The sequence below is a fragment of the Schistocerca gregaria genome, chromosome 1 (genome assembly GCF_023897955.1).
Source record: "Schistocerca gregaria isolate iqSchGreg1 chromosome 1, iqSchGreg1.2, whole genome shotgun sequence".
Classification (NCBI taxonomy): Eukaryota; Metazoa; Arthropoda; class Insecta; order Orthoptera; family Acrididae; genus Schistocerca; species Schistocerca gregaria.
The window spans coordinates 73,075,038-73,088,823 of record NC_064920.1 but is presented as its reverse complement, the minus strand read 5'-3'; the positions used below and the strand labels follow the sequence as shown (position 1 = coordinate 73,088,823).

General features: G+C 42.6%; 1 protein-coding gene across 1 annotated transcript in view; it reads left to right on the top strand.

Moving 5' to 3' along the window:
* Window positions 1-3,969: 3,969 nt before the first annotated feature.
* LOC126333456 (sulfite oxidase-like) overlaps window positions 3,970-13,786 on the top strand; it is a 116,490-nt gene continuing 106,673 nt past the window's right edge. The window contains exon 1 of the mRNA XM_049996740.1: window positions 3,970-4,416. Within this exon, the coding sequence (XP_049852697.1) occupies window positions 4,382-4,416 (35 nt within the window). The 5' untranslated portion in view covers window positions 3,970-4,381. The remainder of the gene's footprint in view (window positions 4,417-13,786) is intronic.

The window sequence follows — 13,786 nt, the reverse complement described above, 5'->3', positions numbered from 1 at the left end:
CCACAACTAGCATCTTCTCTCCCTGTTCCACTCCCAAACAGAACGAGGGGAAAATGCCTATATGCCTCTGTACGAGCCCTAATCTCTCTTATATTATCTTTGTGGTCTTTCCGCGAAATATAAGTTGGCGGCAGTAAAATGCGCTGTTGCCATTTTTGGGGTGCACTCAGCCTCGCGATGCCAATTGAGGAGCTGCTCGGCCGAATAGTAGCGGCTCTGGTCACAGAAAACAATCATAATGACCAGGAGATCGGTTTGCTGACTACACGCCCCTCCTATCGGCACCCTCAACTTAGGATGACACAGCGGTCGGATGGTCCCGTTGGGCCACTTGTGGCTTGAAGACAGAGTGCTTTTTTATTAATCAACTACACCCATTTGATTGATGAAAGATCCATACCAAAGGCCTGGAAAATTTTACAGGTTCCATCAATATTCAAGAAGGGTAGCAGGAGTAATGCACTAAATTACAGGCCCATATTCCTTGTGAAACACAACGAGTCTTCACTCACTCTACAAGTGGGTTGTAGAGAAAATGTGTGCTTGTGGAATATCATCTCAGTTATGTGACTGGATTCGTGATTTCCTATCAGAGAGGCCACAGTTCATAGTAAATGACAGAAAGTCATCGAGTAAAACAGATGTGATTTCTGGCGTTTCCCAAGGAAGTGTTATAGGCCCTTTGTTGTTCCTTATCTATATAAACGATTTGCAGACAATCTGAGTAGCCATCTTAGGTTGTTTGTAGATGATGCAGTCGTTTATCGACTATTAAAGCCATCAGAAGATGAAAACAAATCGCAAAACGATTTAGAAAAGATATCTGTCTGGGGCAAAAATCGGCAATTGACCCTAAATAGCGAAAAGTATGAGGTAACCCACACGAGTCTTGAAAGGAATCCATTAAACTTTGATTACACGATAAATCAGTCAGATCTAAAGGCCATAAATTCAACTAAATACATAGGAACTGCAATTACAAACAACTTAAATTGGAAGGAACATGAAAAAAAATGTTGTGGGGACAGCTAACCAAAGACTGCATTTCATTGTCAAGACACTTAGAAAATGTAACAGATCTACTATAGAGACTGCCGCCCTCTTTTAGAATAATACTGAGTGGTGTGGGATCCTTATGAGATAGGATTGACAGAGTACACTGACAAAATTCAAAAAAGTGCAACACATTTTCTATTACCATGAAATATGGGAGAGAGTGTCACTGAAATGATACAGGATTTCGGATGGACATCATTAGAACAAAGGCGTTTTTCGTTGTGGCAGAATCTTCTCACGAAATTTCGATTATCAATTTTCTCCTTTGAATGCGACAATATTTTGTTGATACCGGCCTATCGAGGGAGAAACGATCATCATTACAAAATAAGCCACATCAGTACTTGCACAGCGAGATATAGGTGTTTGTTTTTTCCACACACTGTACGAGATTGGAATAATAAAGAATTATTGTGAAGGTGGTTCCATGAACCCTCTGCCAGGCACTTAGAAAGTGATTTACAGAGTATCCATGTAGATGAAGATGTTCCTGTAGACCAGACAACTGCTGGATGGTCATTGGTGTATACGGAAGTGAGTCGGGAAAGTGAGCAGGCCAGTCTGTTTGCCAAATATGCTCTCATTCCAAGAGCTCCTCCCCATGCACTGTCTGATGTAATTGCGGATTGTCATCCATAGAAATGAAGTCTATGTCGAATGCACCTCTATAAAGACGCATATGGAGGGTGGAGTACAGTGTCACAATGACGTTGGCCAGTGAGTGTACCATGTTCAAAGGTTTGGAAGTCAGTACTCGGATGCAACATTATGCCTCCCCACACCACCCCGCCTTGACACCAAATCATATTCGATAATCTTCCTGGATGGATTACCTGTTCCCATCTCTCAGGATTTGAAGGCATGCCATGAGTCACTGAATGTGCTCTCATCGAAGAAAAGCACACATGACCTCACTCCTCATTGTTCCAGTGCCTATGCACTTGTGACCATCGCAAATCTTTAAACACAGCCCACTCACTTGTCAGATTTATTGTGAAACTTTACACCTTTCCCATGAGCGGTTATTCAAGGGAGTATTCGGCCCTGAAATCATTTTTATGGATAACGACGTGTGCTTGCATTGAATTGCACTGGTGGAGGAGCTGTTGGAACAAGGTAATATTCTGCTAATGTTCTGACATCTCCGCCAACTTAAATCCCATGGGGCACATGTGGGCTGCATTGGGGAAATGTATTAACAGATCCACTTGCACAAACGACTTTGCCCAAGTTATTAACCATCTTGTTGGGGGAATGAAATGCTGTATTGCGAATACTCCTTACCACTCTTGTGGCCAGTTTGGGAGAGGGTGAAAGTACATGTGTTTTCAATGTTATTGCATTTATTAATATTCTTTGGCAGTAGTAACATGGCATTATAGAAACTATCAGTTACTTAGTTTGCTCTGTGGGCTTCAGATTTTTGATGGACTTTTCAGTATTGTCATACTTTTGAGGTTTAAAATTAATGTTTTAATTTAAAAAAGGCTGATGGTATTTTATCTACTATAAATTTGGTACTCTTCATGACACTTATTTTAGGGTAGCTTCTGTGTTCATACTAAAAATATTGTAAATTATTAATTTATCATACATGTCATCTACTAGTTTCTTCCATGTAGAAATGCAAGTTCCATTATGAAGCTACAGGTAGACTGCACATCAGGTCTGGCCAAAAAATTGGCTTGTGGGTTGTGCCCTGGCACAAGTGCCATAGCGCTGAGCCTGTTCGGCACATTTCCGCCACTACCACTACACCACTTTGTCTGAGCACAAGGAAGGGAAAACTCCAAATGCGACGCATTTAAATGACAAGATAGTCAGCATACGGACAGATGCAGAAAATTGCACAGGTTTTCCCAATGAGGTCGCCATGTAATCGTGACTTAGTTGGTGTCATAATAGAAAAAACGTCTTTCACGCACACACACATACACAAATGTGTTGGTCGAAAAACTGTATCACTTTCGTTTTATAAGAGATTAGGAGTACCCATTGCTTACCCGACTGCACAGTATACATCTAGAATTCGCATCCCTCGCTTCTTCGTTCCCATTCATTTTTTAAGGCTTGTGACTATAGATATCTAGATTGCGTGTTTTTGTGTCAACAGGTACTGGGCGTGTTAACATCCTTCATCTCACGAAAATCAGCTGAAGGCAAACAGCGCTCACACCACGATTCTGCCGAACTGAATACAATTATGCCGACTGAAAAAAGCAACACAGTAATACTAAATTAAATGTCGCGCTATTCTGGATACTCCCAACAAGGACCGGGAAAAGCCAGGAGAGGTGAGCCTTGGTACGTGCACGCCCCACACACCCTGCACGTGTCAAGTTTGGCACGCTGTGGCCGGCCTTGATGTAGATGTATGTTATTTGAAAATATGTTGCGTTTTAAGAGGCCGTGATACGGTTTGTGTTACAAACCGGGTATTATTTACCTCGCTCGCTTCTGTGATGGGGCTCTAGTAAGAAATATGGTGAAACCTCCTGGCAGATTAAAACTGTGTCGGTCCCCTAGTTCAAGTCTCGGTCCGGCACACAGTTTTATTCTGCAAGGAAGTTTCATATCAGCGCACACTCCGCTGCAGAGTGAAAGTCTCATTATGGAGGAAATATGTTTTCCAGGGATTTGTATAGGCGGAAAAAGTAAACTGAATACAGTACAATATATACTTTAAGATCCTGAAGGAATAATGTGCAGATTTGCCTACCTGTGAACGGTGTACGAATTTTTCTGATGCTTCTTTTTGTCCGGCACGTAAAAGAAACTAGTCAGAGAAGTAAGACAGAAAAATAACAATACAGGAAACGCCATCCGGTTTCGAAGGTGGCATTCGTATACGGATGTCTTCTGCAGTATCACTGTGGGAACGTTGTAATTTCAAGGACTTATTTTTAGACACATAAATCAACATAGGTACTCGTCCGATATGAAATGTTCTTGAGGCTATCATGTATTGTATTTATTTTGTTACACATGCACTCCTCGATAAGGTGAGCAGTTAGAATGTCAACATCGTTGAGGGCGCAGGAAGTCTAGGAATAATCGATGACGAGTTGGCAAAAACACGTCAGTTGTAATTGTAAGCTGTCTACAGTTATGCCCATGAATGATAAGCTAGATCTGTCAAAATTACGTCATTTTGAAACGTATCCTCATATCTTGACTCGTCGTGATTCTTTGCGCTAGGTGTCCCACTACTTATTTTATATTATCGTGTACGTCACTACACTCGATACGATTTCTTGATAATGCGTTACTTACGTGTCCAATGCGTTACGTATCAAATCCCTTTTGATAACAGTTAAGAAGGATTATGCGGCATTACATCTTTACATTTTTATCTCGCAGGTAATATAGAGTTTCATTACCTTGCGCAACGCATAATATTTTTTCTGTTTCTGTTGGTTTACCAGAGACAATCTCCGTTTTGGCATGTTTACGTTTGGGGTGCCTGTGACGACATTGTGTGGCCTAATTGTGGCAGACAAACAGAAATTTTTCGTTTTAAGTTTCTCAGTTTATGTTTATCCGCTAGTAAATAACTTTGTAGTATTCATGAAAGCCATGTCTGGGAAAAAAAAAAGAGCAAGTAGTTTACAAATAAAGCAATTAATGAGTTCTAGGGAATATTATATGAGACTTATTCTACGGGGAGTAATGTAGAATGTTTGTCATTCCCAGTTATTTGTAATAATGGATAAATGTTTAATTAAATAAATATATTGAAGTGTGTGAAATAAGAGGAAACTGTGATTGTTATAGAATCAACGTTTAGACAGATACCGGACGTTATGAGGGGCAGATTTTATTGGTGATGCTGGCATAAGGCTTCACTTTGCATTTATATATGTCTGCAATTTCGCTCTGTTATTACTGGACGTTGTATACTGTAAATGCTGCATATATGTATCATGTATCCATAGTTTAATACCCCAAGTATACGGAGAACACGAGCTAGGAACGAGTAACTACTGTATTAAACTGAATATATTGCCTGCCCCATGCCAGTATAATTGTACTGGAACTACCATATCCTACAAACAGTAAATATATATAAAACACCACCTACTCTTGACTTGTGCTGTACCGTGATGTACTGAAGTATGATCTAAAGGACCAGTAAAAAATATAATACAATTTAAAATAAAAACTGTTTCCATGAATTAACTGGGACTTTTTTACTTAAAAGCAAACTGAATAATTTTATGGCGTGAGGTGCATTCTTCCCCATTACACCATTAGTTGATATCAAAATTTGGAAGTGTTCATTCCCATCTTCCAGTCTCTGAAGTTGCCACCGTTCTCTGTAGCTATACTTTGTTTTAGCTTAATTGTTGTTGTGTCAGTGAACTGCAGATTGACCATTATTGTTGAGTTTTAGATTTTTAATATTAAATTAAAATTTGCCTCTGTGGTTTATGGACATTACATACAATTATGTAGTATAACATTATGTACATTGTGATCGCAACTGTGAATTACTATTGTACACATTAGATATCAGGGATATATAATAGGTTACACGGTAAATACATAAAATATATTGCTCAGTATATACTACAGTACCAAATTTTAAAAAATACAATTTTGTGACAATATTATCTTATACTGTACATCAGTGGTTCTAATTGTGGTTTAATTTTTAACACTAATTTCTAAGGCTATTTTCTCATAGTGTATTTCATGAAACTTATTTCGCACAGGATGAACTTTTGCTCACTATCTGCTCATGTACTCAGCCACACTAGGCCTATCAAATTCTTCTTCTATTAGAAACAGTATAATGAAAGGAACCTTCCTACTCACCGTATCGTGGAGATGCTAAGTCGCAGAAAGTCATAACAAAAAGACACCTATTACAAACGTTTTTTAGGGTTGTACTTCGGTTCTTTCTTGAAAATTTGAAGTGCGTGTGAAAGACACCACAGTTGTACTGTACTATGTACCTGACTTTGTAAGTGCAATATTGTTACTGTTTTGCTCCAGTGCATTCAGTATCACAATGTTCATCCATGCATCCATCCTTCATCTTGTTCCATTGGTACCATCAATAAAGAGAACCTTCATCAGAGTGGAATGAGTCACAGTATACATTATTGTAAAACAAAGACATAACAGAGACTTTATCTTTATAGTGTATTAACAGTAAATTAGAACTATAGTTCTTAACACCTTTCACACTTATGTCATATAATTTTAATTGAGCCAGTCAGTAAGGAAGCTGTTGTTTTCTTCATCCTTTTCCAAAATTGGCTCCATTTTCTAAGAATGAGCTAATTTCTAAATAATTAGTGGAAAATCTCATATATGAGCTAATTTCCTCTCATCTGACCATTTGACTCCAGCTGTTTTTCTGTTTGTTGCATCATCCTGAAAATCTCTGATTTTTTAAACTTCTACTATGAATTTGTTTCGGCTAACAAGGTGTCCAGTTCAGTCTGCATTTCTTCTAAGTGCTCTTTGTCGTGCCTGCACCCCACGCCCCTCCCCCCTCCTGGAAATACAGAAGGGTCTGATTCCACCTGTCTGCTTTGACCCATGACGTGACAAATATGGTGGAAATGACCATACACTACGGCTCCAATATGGTGCCTATGATGTAATTACGTGAAAATGACCACAAACATGAAAATACATTGAAAAACCAACACACACACACACACACACACACACACACACACACACACACGTTCCACAAAAAACCTAATGAAACTAACAGGACAAGCGTGGGAAATTGGGGGTATTTCGGTGGGGACAAAGGAAATATAAACAAATTTAGACACACACCACCATACCAAACCACACAAAATGATGAAAAAAACCGACAACATAAAACTCTCCAAATTCCACTAAACACAATATCCTCTGGAATCGGACACTTCCCTTGACCTATATAGTTCAACAGCAGATCCTGATCCCACAAATTGGAATCGAACAGTTCCCTTGACCAGTGATCCTTACAACATCTGCACATACAGCCGTCCCTGGTCCGAGACGCCGGAGCTTTAGTAAGCCTCATTTCTTCACAACACACTGAACACTTCACGACTTCATCCAAAAATCCAAATAGTTGATGAAATTTTATTAGACCCGCATTGTCTCCTATCATTGCCAACAACCAAAAACTATTGACCTTGCCAGTCATATCCATACCTACCAGAGACATAAGAAAAGCAATTTACCAAAATTCACACACGCCGAACAGAAATAAAACTACAGTAACATCAACATAAAAAAAGCAAAATCGTTACCTCACTGAAAAATATTCCACTGAAAGCACAGTCACTATCGATACCACACACATTCAAAGCTACCATGCAAATGAACCCCATACGCCACGTAACATGCTACCCATAAATGCACCACCAGAGAGAACCACTGACCACAACAATACACCACCTATAAACACGCCACACATGCAAACTAAACCAAAAACATCACCTAACACAGAACACACAAACACACCATCAGAAAGCACCACCGACCACATCAAAACAACACCTATAAACACGCCACTCTCACAAAATAAATTCCGCACCCTCATGACGTCACACACCAGAACAGCCTTACGTCACGGGGCAAAGCCGACAGGTGGGATCGAACGCCTCGGTCGACCACCCCCCCCCCCCCCCTCCACACACAAAAAACACATTTTCTGTGTGTTGTGGTTTTTCCTGATTTGTAAGAATGTTTGGACCTTCTTTGTTAATGTGTCTTGCTTCATTCTCTCTAGATGTCCATAAAGAGTAACACACCTTTTTATTTTAGAGCAGAATGATCATATTTCCTTACCTGGTCTCAAAACAATCTTTGTTCTTGATTAGGCCTAATATTTTCTGCTTGGTGGTTGTTTGTGTCTTTTAAAGCGTCTAACACCATTTTGTATCTAGATAAAGTAATGTTTCTAACCTTCTGTTACTTACAACTGTATCATAATGCTTTAATTTAACATCTTTAGAAAAAATATTTTTACTGTGGAGTGTTCTATGTTTCATTTATGCTCTTTTAATTTTCTCAGTTCTGTTTTTAATTGTGATTCCCACTTTTTATGATTATTTTTCACCCAGATATTTTAAGTTTTTGTTTTCTTGATATTGCCATACTTTGTTGTTAAAATTCCTTTCAAGTTAGTTACATAAGTCATGTCAAGCAATATTTGAGGACCTGCCTTTTCAGCTCTCTCCTTCAGAAGTACTACACTACTCCCACCTATTATTACGAAATTGTTTGCAATGGCCAAACAGTTTATTGCTTCTTTCTATGTACTCAGTTTTATGCAGTTATAACTTTTTATTTTTCTATCATTTTTCATTCTCTTATAAGTTTTTTGCAACACACAACTGATTAATAATAGTTACACACACTCTCCTTGTCTGAGTCCTGATACAATTTTGAAGGAACTATGAGATGCGTTTTTTTAGTTACTTCCAGAGTTTTCTATCTACTGCAAATTCCTTGAAGGTTTTGAGGAGGCAGCCTTTTGTCTATTGAATCATACACCTTTTTAAAGCCAACTATTGTTGGCACCATCTTTTTATTTGATATTTTAATTGCACCTCATATCCAGCACGGTAGCCAGTCCATTGTGGTGGGGTCGCCATGTACCCTGTTGGTTGTAGCTCCCTATAGGCATCACTCTGCTGATGTCTTCACCGTTAACTCCCTACGTATGCCAAGGAGTAGATGCCCATCACCTTGGGGCATCGGGACTCCCGTCAATGGCCATGCTGCCAGGTGGCTTTTGCTGCAGCTGGGTGGAGCCCATGGGAAGGGCCCCTGGGCGGAGTGGCTGGTATCAGGCCGGAGGACACGCCATGAAGTGTAGTACACCATCTATTGCTGGTGCTCTGCCGCCAGCAGCCTCTAAGCAGGCAAAGTCTAACTTTAATGCTAAGAAATATGACCCCAAGTTGTTCCCCTCCCTGGCCACATCATGGGAGGAACATCAGGCTAAGGATGGTAGTGAAGCTTATTCGCCCCAGTACCTCATATGTATGAGAGGTGATGGGGAATCTTTCATATCCATGAAGCCTCAGTTTTTTGTGGAGTGTTTGGAGGACAAGTTTGGGGTGGTGGAGGGCTTGTCCAAAATGCACTCTGGGTCAGTTATGATACCAACAGCATCTTCTGCCCAGTCACGGGCATTACTCACTTGTGGCAAGTTGGGGGATGTTTCTGTTACCATAATAGCTTAAATATGGTCCAGGGTATTATATTCCTCAGGGACCTTCTTTTGCAGTCTGATGATGAGCTGTGCACCAATTTAGAGTGACGAGGTATTCATTTCATCCTGCGCATCCATTGGCACCTGAGGGATAACCAGGTTGCCACCGGTGGCTTCATTTTGGCCTTCGAGGATGACACATTGCCTGAGAATGTCAAGGTGATGGTCTACTGCTGTGATGTCAAGCCATATATCCCTCTCCCGATGCGGTGCTTTAATTGCTGGAAGTTTGGCCATATGTCTTCCCACTGTACTTCCAGCTCCACCTGTTGAGATTGTGGACATCCATCGCATCCCAATACTCCATGTGCCCTGCCTACCATCTGTGTCAACTGCGGAGAGCATCATTCACCTTGCTCGCCAGACTGCAGGATTTTACAGAAAGAGAGGAAAATCATGGAATATAAGACCCTGGACCGACTGACCTAAGAGGAAATTTGAGCATATACATCCTGTATCTGTGCCCTCTCCATACGCCGCCGCTACGAGAATAGTTGTCGCCCCATCAGTTCCTCAAATTTTTGTCGCCTCTCAGAACCAGGAGACTACACCTGCCCCCTTGATGGTGGGGGGCACTTCTCTCCTTGTTGCTCCTGCGCCATCTACTTTGGGAGCAGCACCCCTCCAACCATCAGGGATTTCAGTCCCCACTTCTGATCCAGAGAAGTGTAAGGCTTCTTCGGCTCCTCTCGTTAGGAAGGGATCCCTTGGGTCACTCCCTTCCCAGGTTTCTGCTAGTGGGAAAGATGATACCTGCCAGCGGCCGAAGAGCCCAAAAGCAGCTGGTCGTAGAGCTTCACGCTCATCCTCAGTCCCAGAGACTGATTAAATCAATTCCTCCCAGTCAGGGAAACCCAAGGAACAGCATGAGAAATTGAAGAAGACCCCTAAGAACAAGGACCTTGCGGTGGCACCCGCATCATCACTACCTACAAGCTCTGCGTCTGAGGATGGGGTGGAGATTGTGGCGGCTGCTGAGGACCTGTATCTCACTGGATCCTCAGACACAATGAATATAGACTGCTCAGGCAAAAAGTCGGTGGCAGCAGGTGACCCTGAGGCATAAACTGCCTCATTAAATGTTCGATACATTCCCAGTCTCACGATGATGTCATCCTCCAGTGGAATTGCAGTAGTTTTTTCCACCGCCTTGCTGGGCTACGGCAACTGTTAAGCTTTACACCTGCTTTCTGCACTGCTCTCCAGGAAACCTGGTTCCCAGCAATGCGGACTCCCACCCTCCCTACCCTCCGCGGCTATAAGGGATATTGCAGGAAACGTAGTGACTATAATCGAGTGTCTGATGGAGTTTGCGTTCATGTCCTAAACTCAGTCTGCAGTGAAACTGTGCCCCTTCAAACCCCTCTTGAAGCTGTAGCTGTCAGAATACGGACGACACAGGAAAAAACTGTCAGCAATGTATATCTTCCTCCAGATGGTGCAGTATCCCTGAATGTATTAGCTGCACTGATTGATCAACTCCCTAAACCTTCCCTACTTTTGGGAGATTTTAACACCCGTAATCCCCTGAGAGGTGACACTGTGCTTACTGGCCGAGGCAGAGATGTTGAGACTTTACTGTTTCAGTTTTACCTCTGCCTCTTAAATACTGGGGCCGGCACACATTTCAGTGTGGCTTGAGGTAGTTACTCGGCCATTGATTTTTCAGTTTGCAGCCCAGGACTTCTCACATCTATCCACTGGAGAGCACACGATGACCTGTGTGGTAGTGACCACTTCCCCATCTTCCTGTCACTCCCCCGGCGTTAGGCCCAGATGGGCTTTAAGCAAGCTGTTCTGGGAAACTTTCACCTCTGATGTCACCATTGACCTTCCCCCCCCCACAGGGTAACATCGATGTCACAGTTGAGCAGGTGACTACCACAATCGTTTCATCAGCAGAAAACACGATCTCTCGCTCTTTAGGGTGCTCCCAGAGAAAGACAGTCGCTGGAAGTCACTGAGGCAATTACAGAGTGTCAGCAAGCTCTACAGTGACATAAGCGGCACCCTTCCCTAGAGCGTCTGATAGCCTTTAAGAAGCACTGTGCCCTTGTACGCCAACTTATAAAATGACAGAAACTGGAGTGTTGGGAGAGTTACGTTTCGACCATTGGGTGCTATACGTCCCCTTCCCAAGTCTGGACAAAGAGCAGACATCTTTTTGGGTACCAGACCCCAACAGGAGTCCCTGGCGTTACCATCAATGGTGTGCTATGTACCAACGCAAATGCGATTGCTGAGTACTCTGCTCAGCACTACGCTCAAGCCTCTGCGTCGGAGGACTACCCCCCAGCCTTTTGCACCTTCAAACTACAGATGGAAAGGAAAGTCCTCTCGTTCACTACGCGCCCCATTTACAGAGTGGGAGCTCCTCAGCACCCCTGCGCATTGCTCCTACACAGCTCCTGGGCTGGATCGGATCCACAGTCAGGTGATTAAGCATCTCTCATAGCACTACGTGCGCCATCTCATCATCATCTTCAACCAGATCTGGTGTGATGGCATCTTTCCATCGCAATGGTGGGAGAGCACCGTAGTTCCAGTGCTCAAACGCCATAGAAACCCACTTTATGTGGATAGCTATTGGCCCATCAGCCTCACCAATGCTCTTTGTAAGCTGCTGGAATGTATGGTGTGTCGGCAATTGGGTTGGGTCCTGGAGTCCTGTGGCCTAATGGCCCCATGTCAGGGCTACTTCCGCCAGGGGCTCTCTACGACTGATAATCTTGTGTCCCTCGAGTCTGCCATCCGAACAGCCTTTTGCAGATGCCAGTACCTTTTTGCCATATTTTTTTATCTATGCAAAGTGTATGACACCACCTGGCAACATCATATCCTTGCCACATTATACGGGCGAGGTCTCTGAGGCCCGCTCCCGATTTTTGTCCAGAATTTCTTGTCACTCTATACTTTCCGTGTCCAAGTTGGTGCCTCCCATAGTTTCCCCCATATCCAGAAGAATGGGATCCCGCAGGGCTCTGTATTGAGTGTATCACTATTTTAGTGGCCATTAATGGCCTAGCAGCAGCTGTAATGTATGGTGTGTCGGCAATTGGGTTGGGTCCTGGAGTCCTGTGGCCTAAAGGCCCCATGTCAGGGCTACTTCCGCCAGGGGCTCTCTACCACTGATAATCTTGTGTCCTTCGAGTCTGCCATCTGAAAAAAGCAGATTACAGAGTACCTGACGGCTCAACACAAAAGTTTTGTCTCAAGTGCAGATAGTGTTGAGGATCAGTGGACAAAGTTCAAAACCATGGTACAATATGCGTTAGATGAGTATGTGCCAAGCAAGATCGTAAGAGATGGGAAAGAGCCACCGTGGTACAACAACCGAGTTAGAAAACTGCTGCGGAAGCAAAGGGAACTTCACAGCAAACATAAACATAGCCAAAGCCTTGCAGACAAACAAAAATTACGCGAAGCGAAATGTATTGTGAGGAGGGCTATGCGAGAGGCTTTCAATGAATTCGAAAGTAAAGTTCTATGTACTGACTTGGCAGAAAATCCTAAGAAATTTTGGTCCTATGTCAAAGCGGTAGGTGGATCAAAACAAAATGTCCAGACACTCTGTGACCAAAATGGTACTGAAACAGAGGATGACAGACTAAGGGCCGAAATACTAAATGTCTTCTTCCAAAGCTGTTTCACAGAGGAAGACTGCACTGTGCTTCCTTCTCTAGATTGTCACACAGTTGACAAAATGGTAGATATCGAAGTAGACGACAGAGGGATAGAGAAACAATTAAAATCACTCAAAAGAGGAAAGGCCGCTGGTCCTGATGGGATACCAGTTCGATTTTACACAGAGTACGCGAAGGAACTTGCCCCCCTTCTTGCAGCGGTGTACCGTAGGTCTCTAGAAGAGCGAAGTGTTCCAAAGGATTGGAAAAGGGCACAGGTCATCCCCGTTTTCAAGAAGGGAGGTCGAACAGATGTGCAGAACTATAGACCTATATCTCTAACGTCAATCAGTTTTAGAATTTTGGGACACATATTATGTTCGAGTATAATGTCTTTTCTGGAGACTAGAAATCTACTCTGTAGGAATCAGCATGGGTTTTGAAAAAGACGGTCGTGTGAAACCCAGCTCACGCTATTCGTCCACGAGACTCAGAGGGCCTTAGACATGGGTTCACAGGTAGATGCCGTGTTTCTTGACTTCCGCAAGGTGTTTGACACAGTTCCCCACAGTCGTTTAATGAACAAAGTAAGAGCATACGGACTATCAGATCAATTGTGTGATTGGATTGAGGAGTTCCTAGATAACAGAACGCAGCATGTCATTCTCAATGGAGAGAAGTCTTCCGAAGTAAGAGTGATTTCAGGTGTGCCGCAGGGGAGTGTCATAGGACCGTTGCTATTCACAATATACATAAATGACCTGGTGGATGACATCGGAAGTTCACTGAGCCTTTTTGCAGATGATGCTGTGGTGTATCGAAAGGTTGCAACAATGGAAAATTGTACTGAAATGCAGGAGGATCTGCAGCG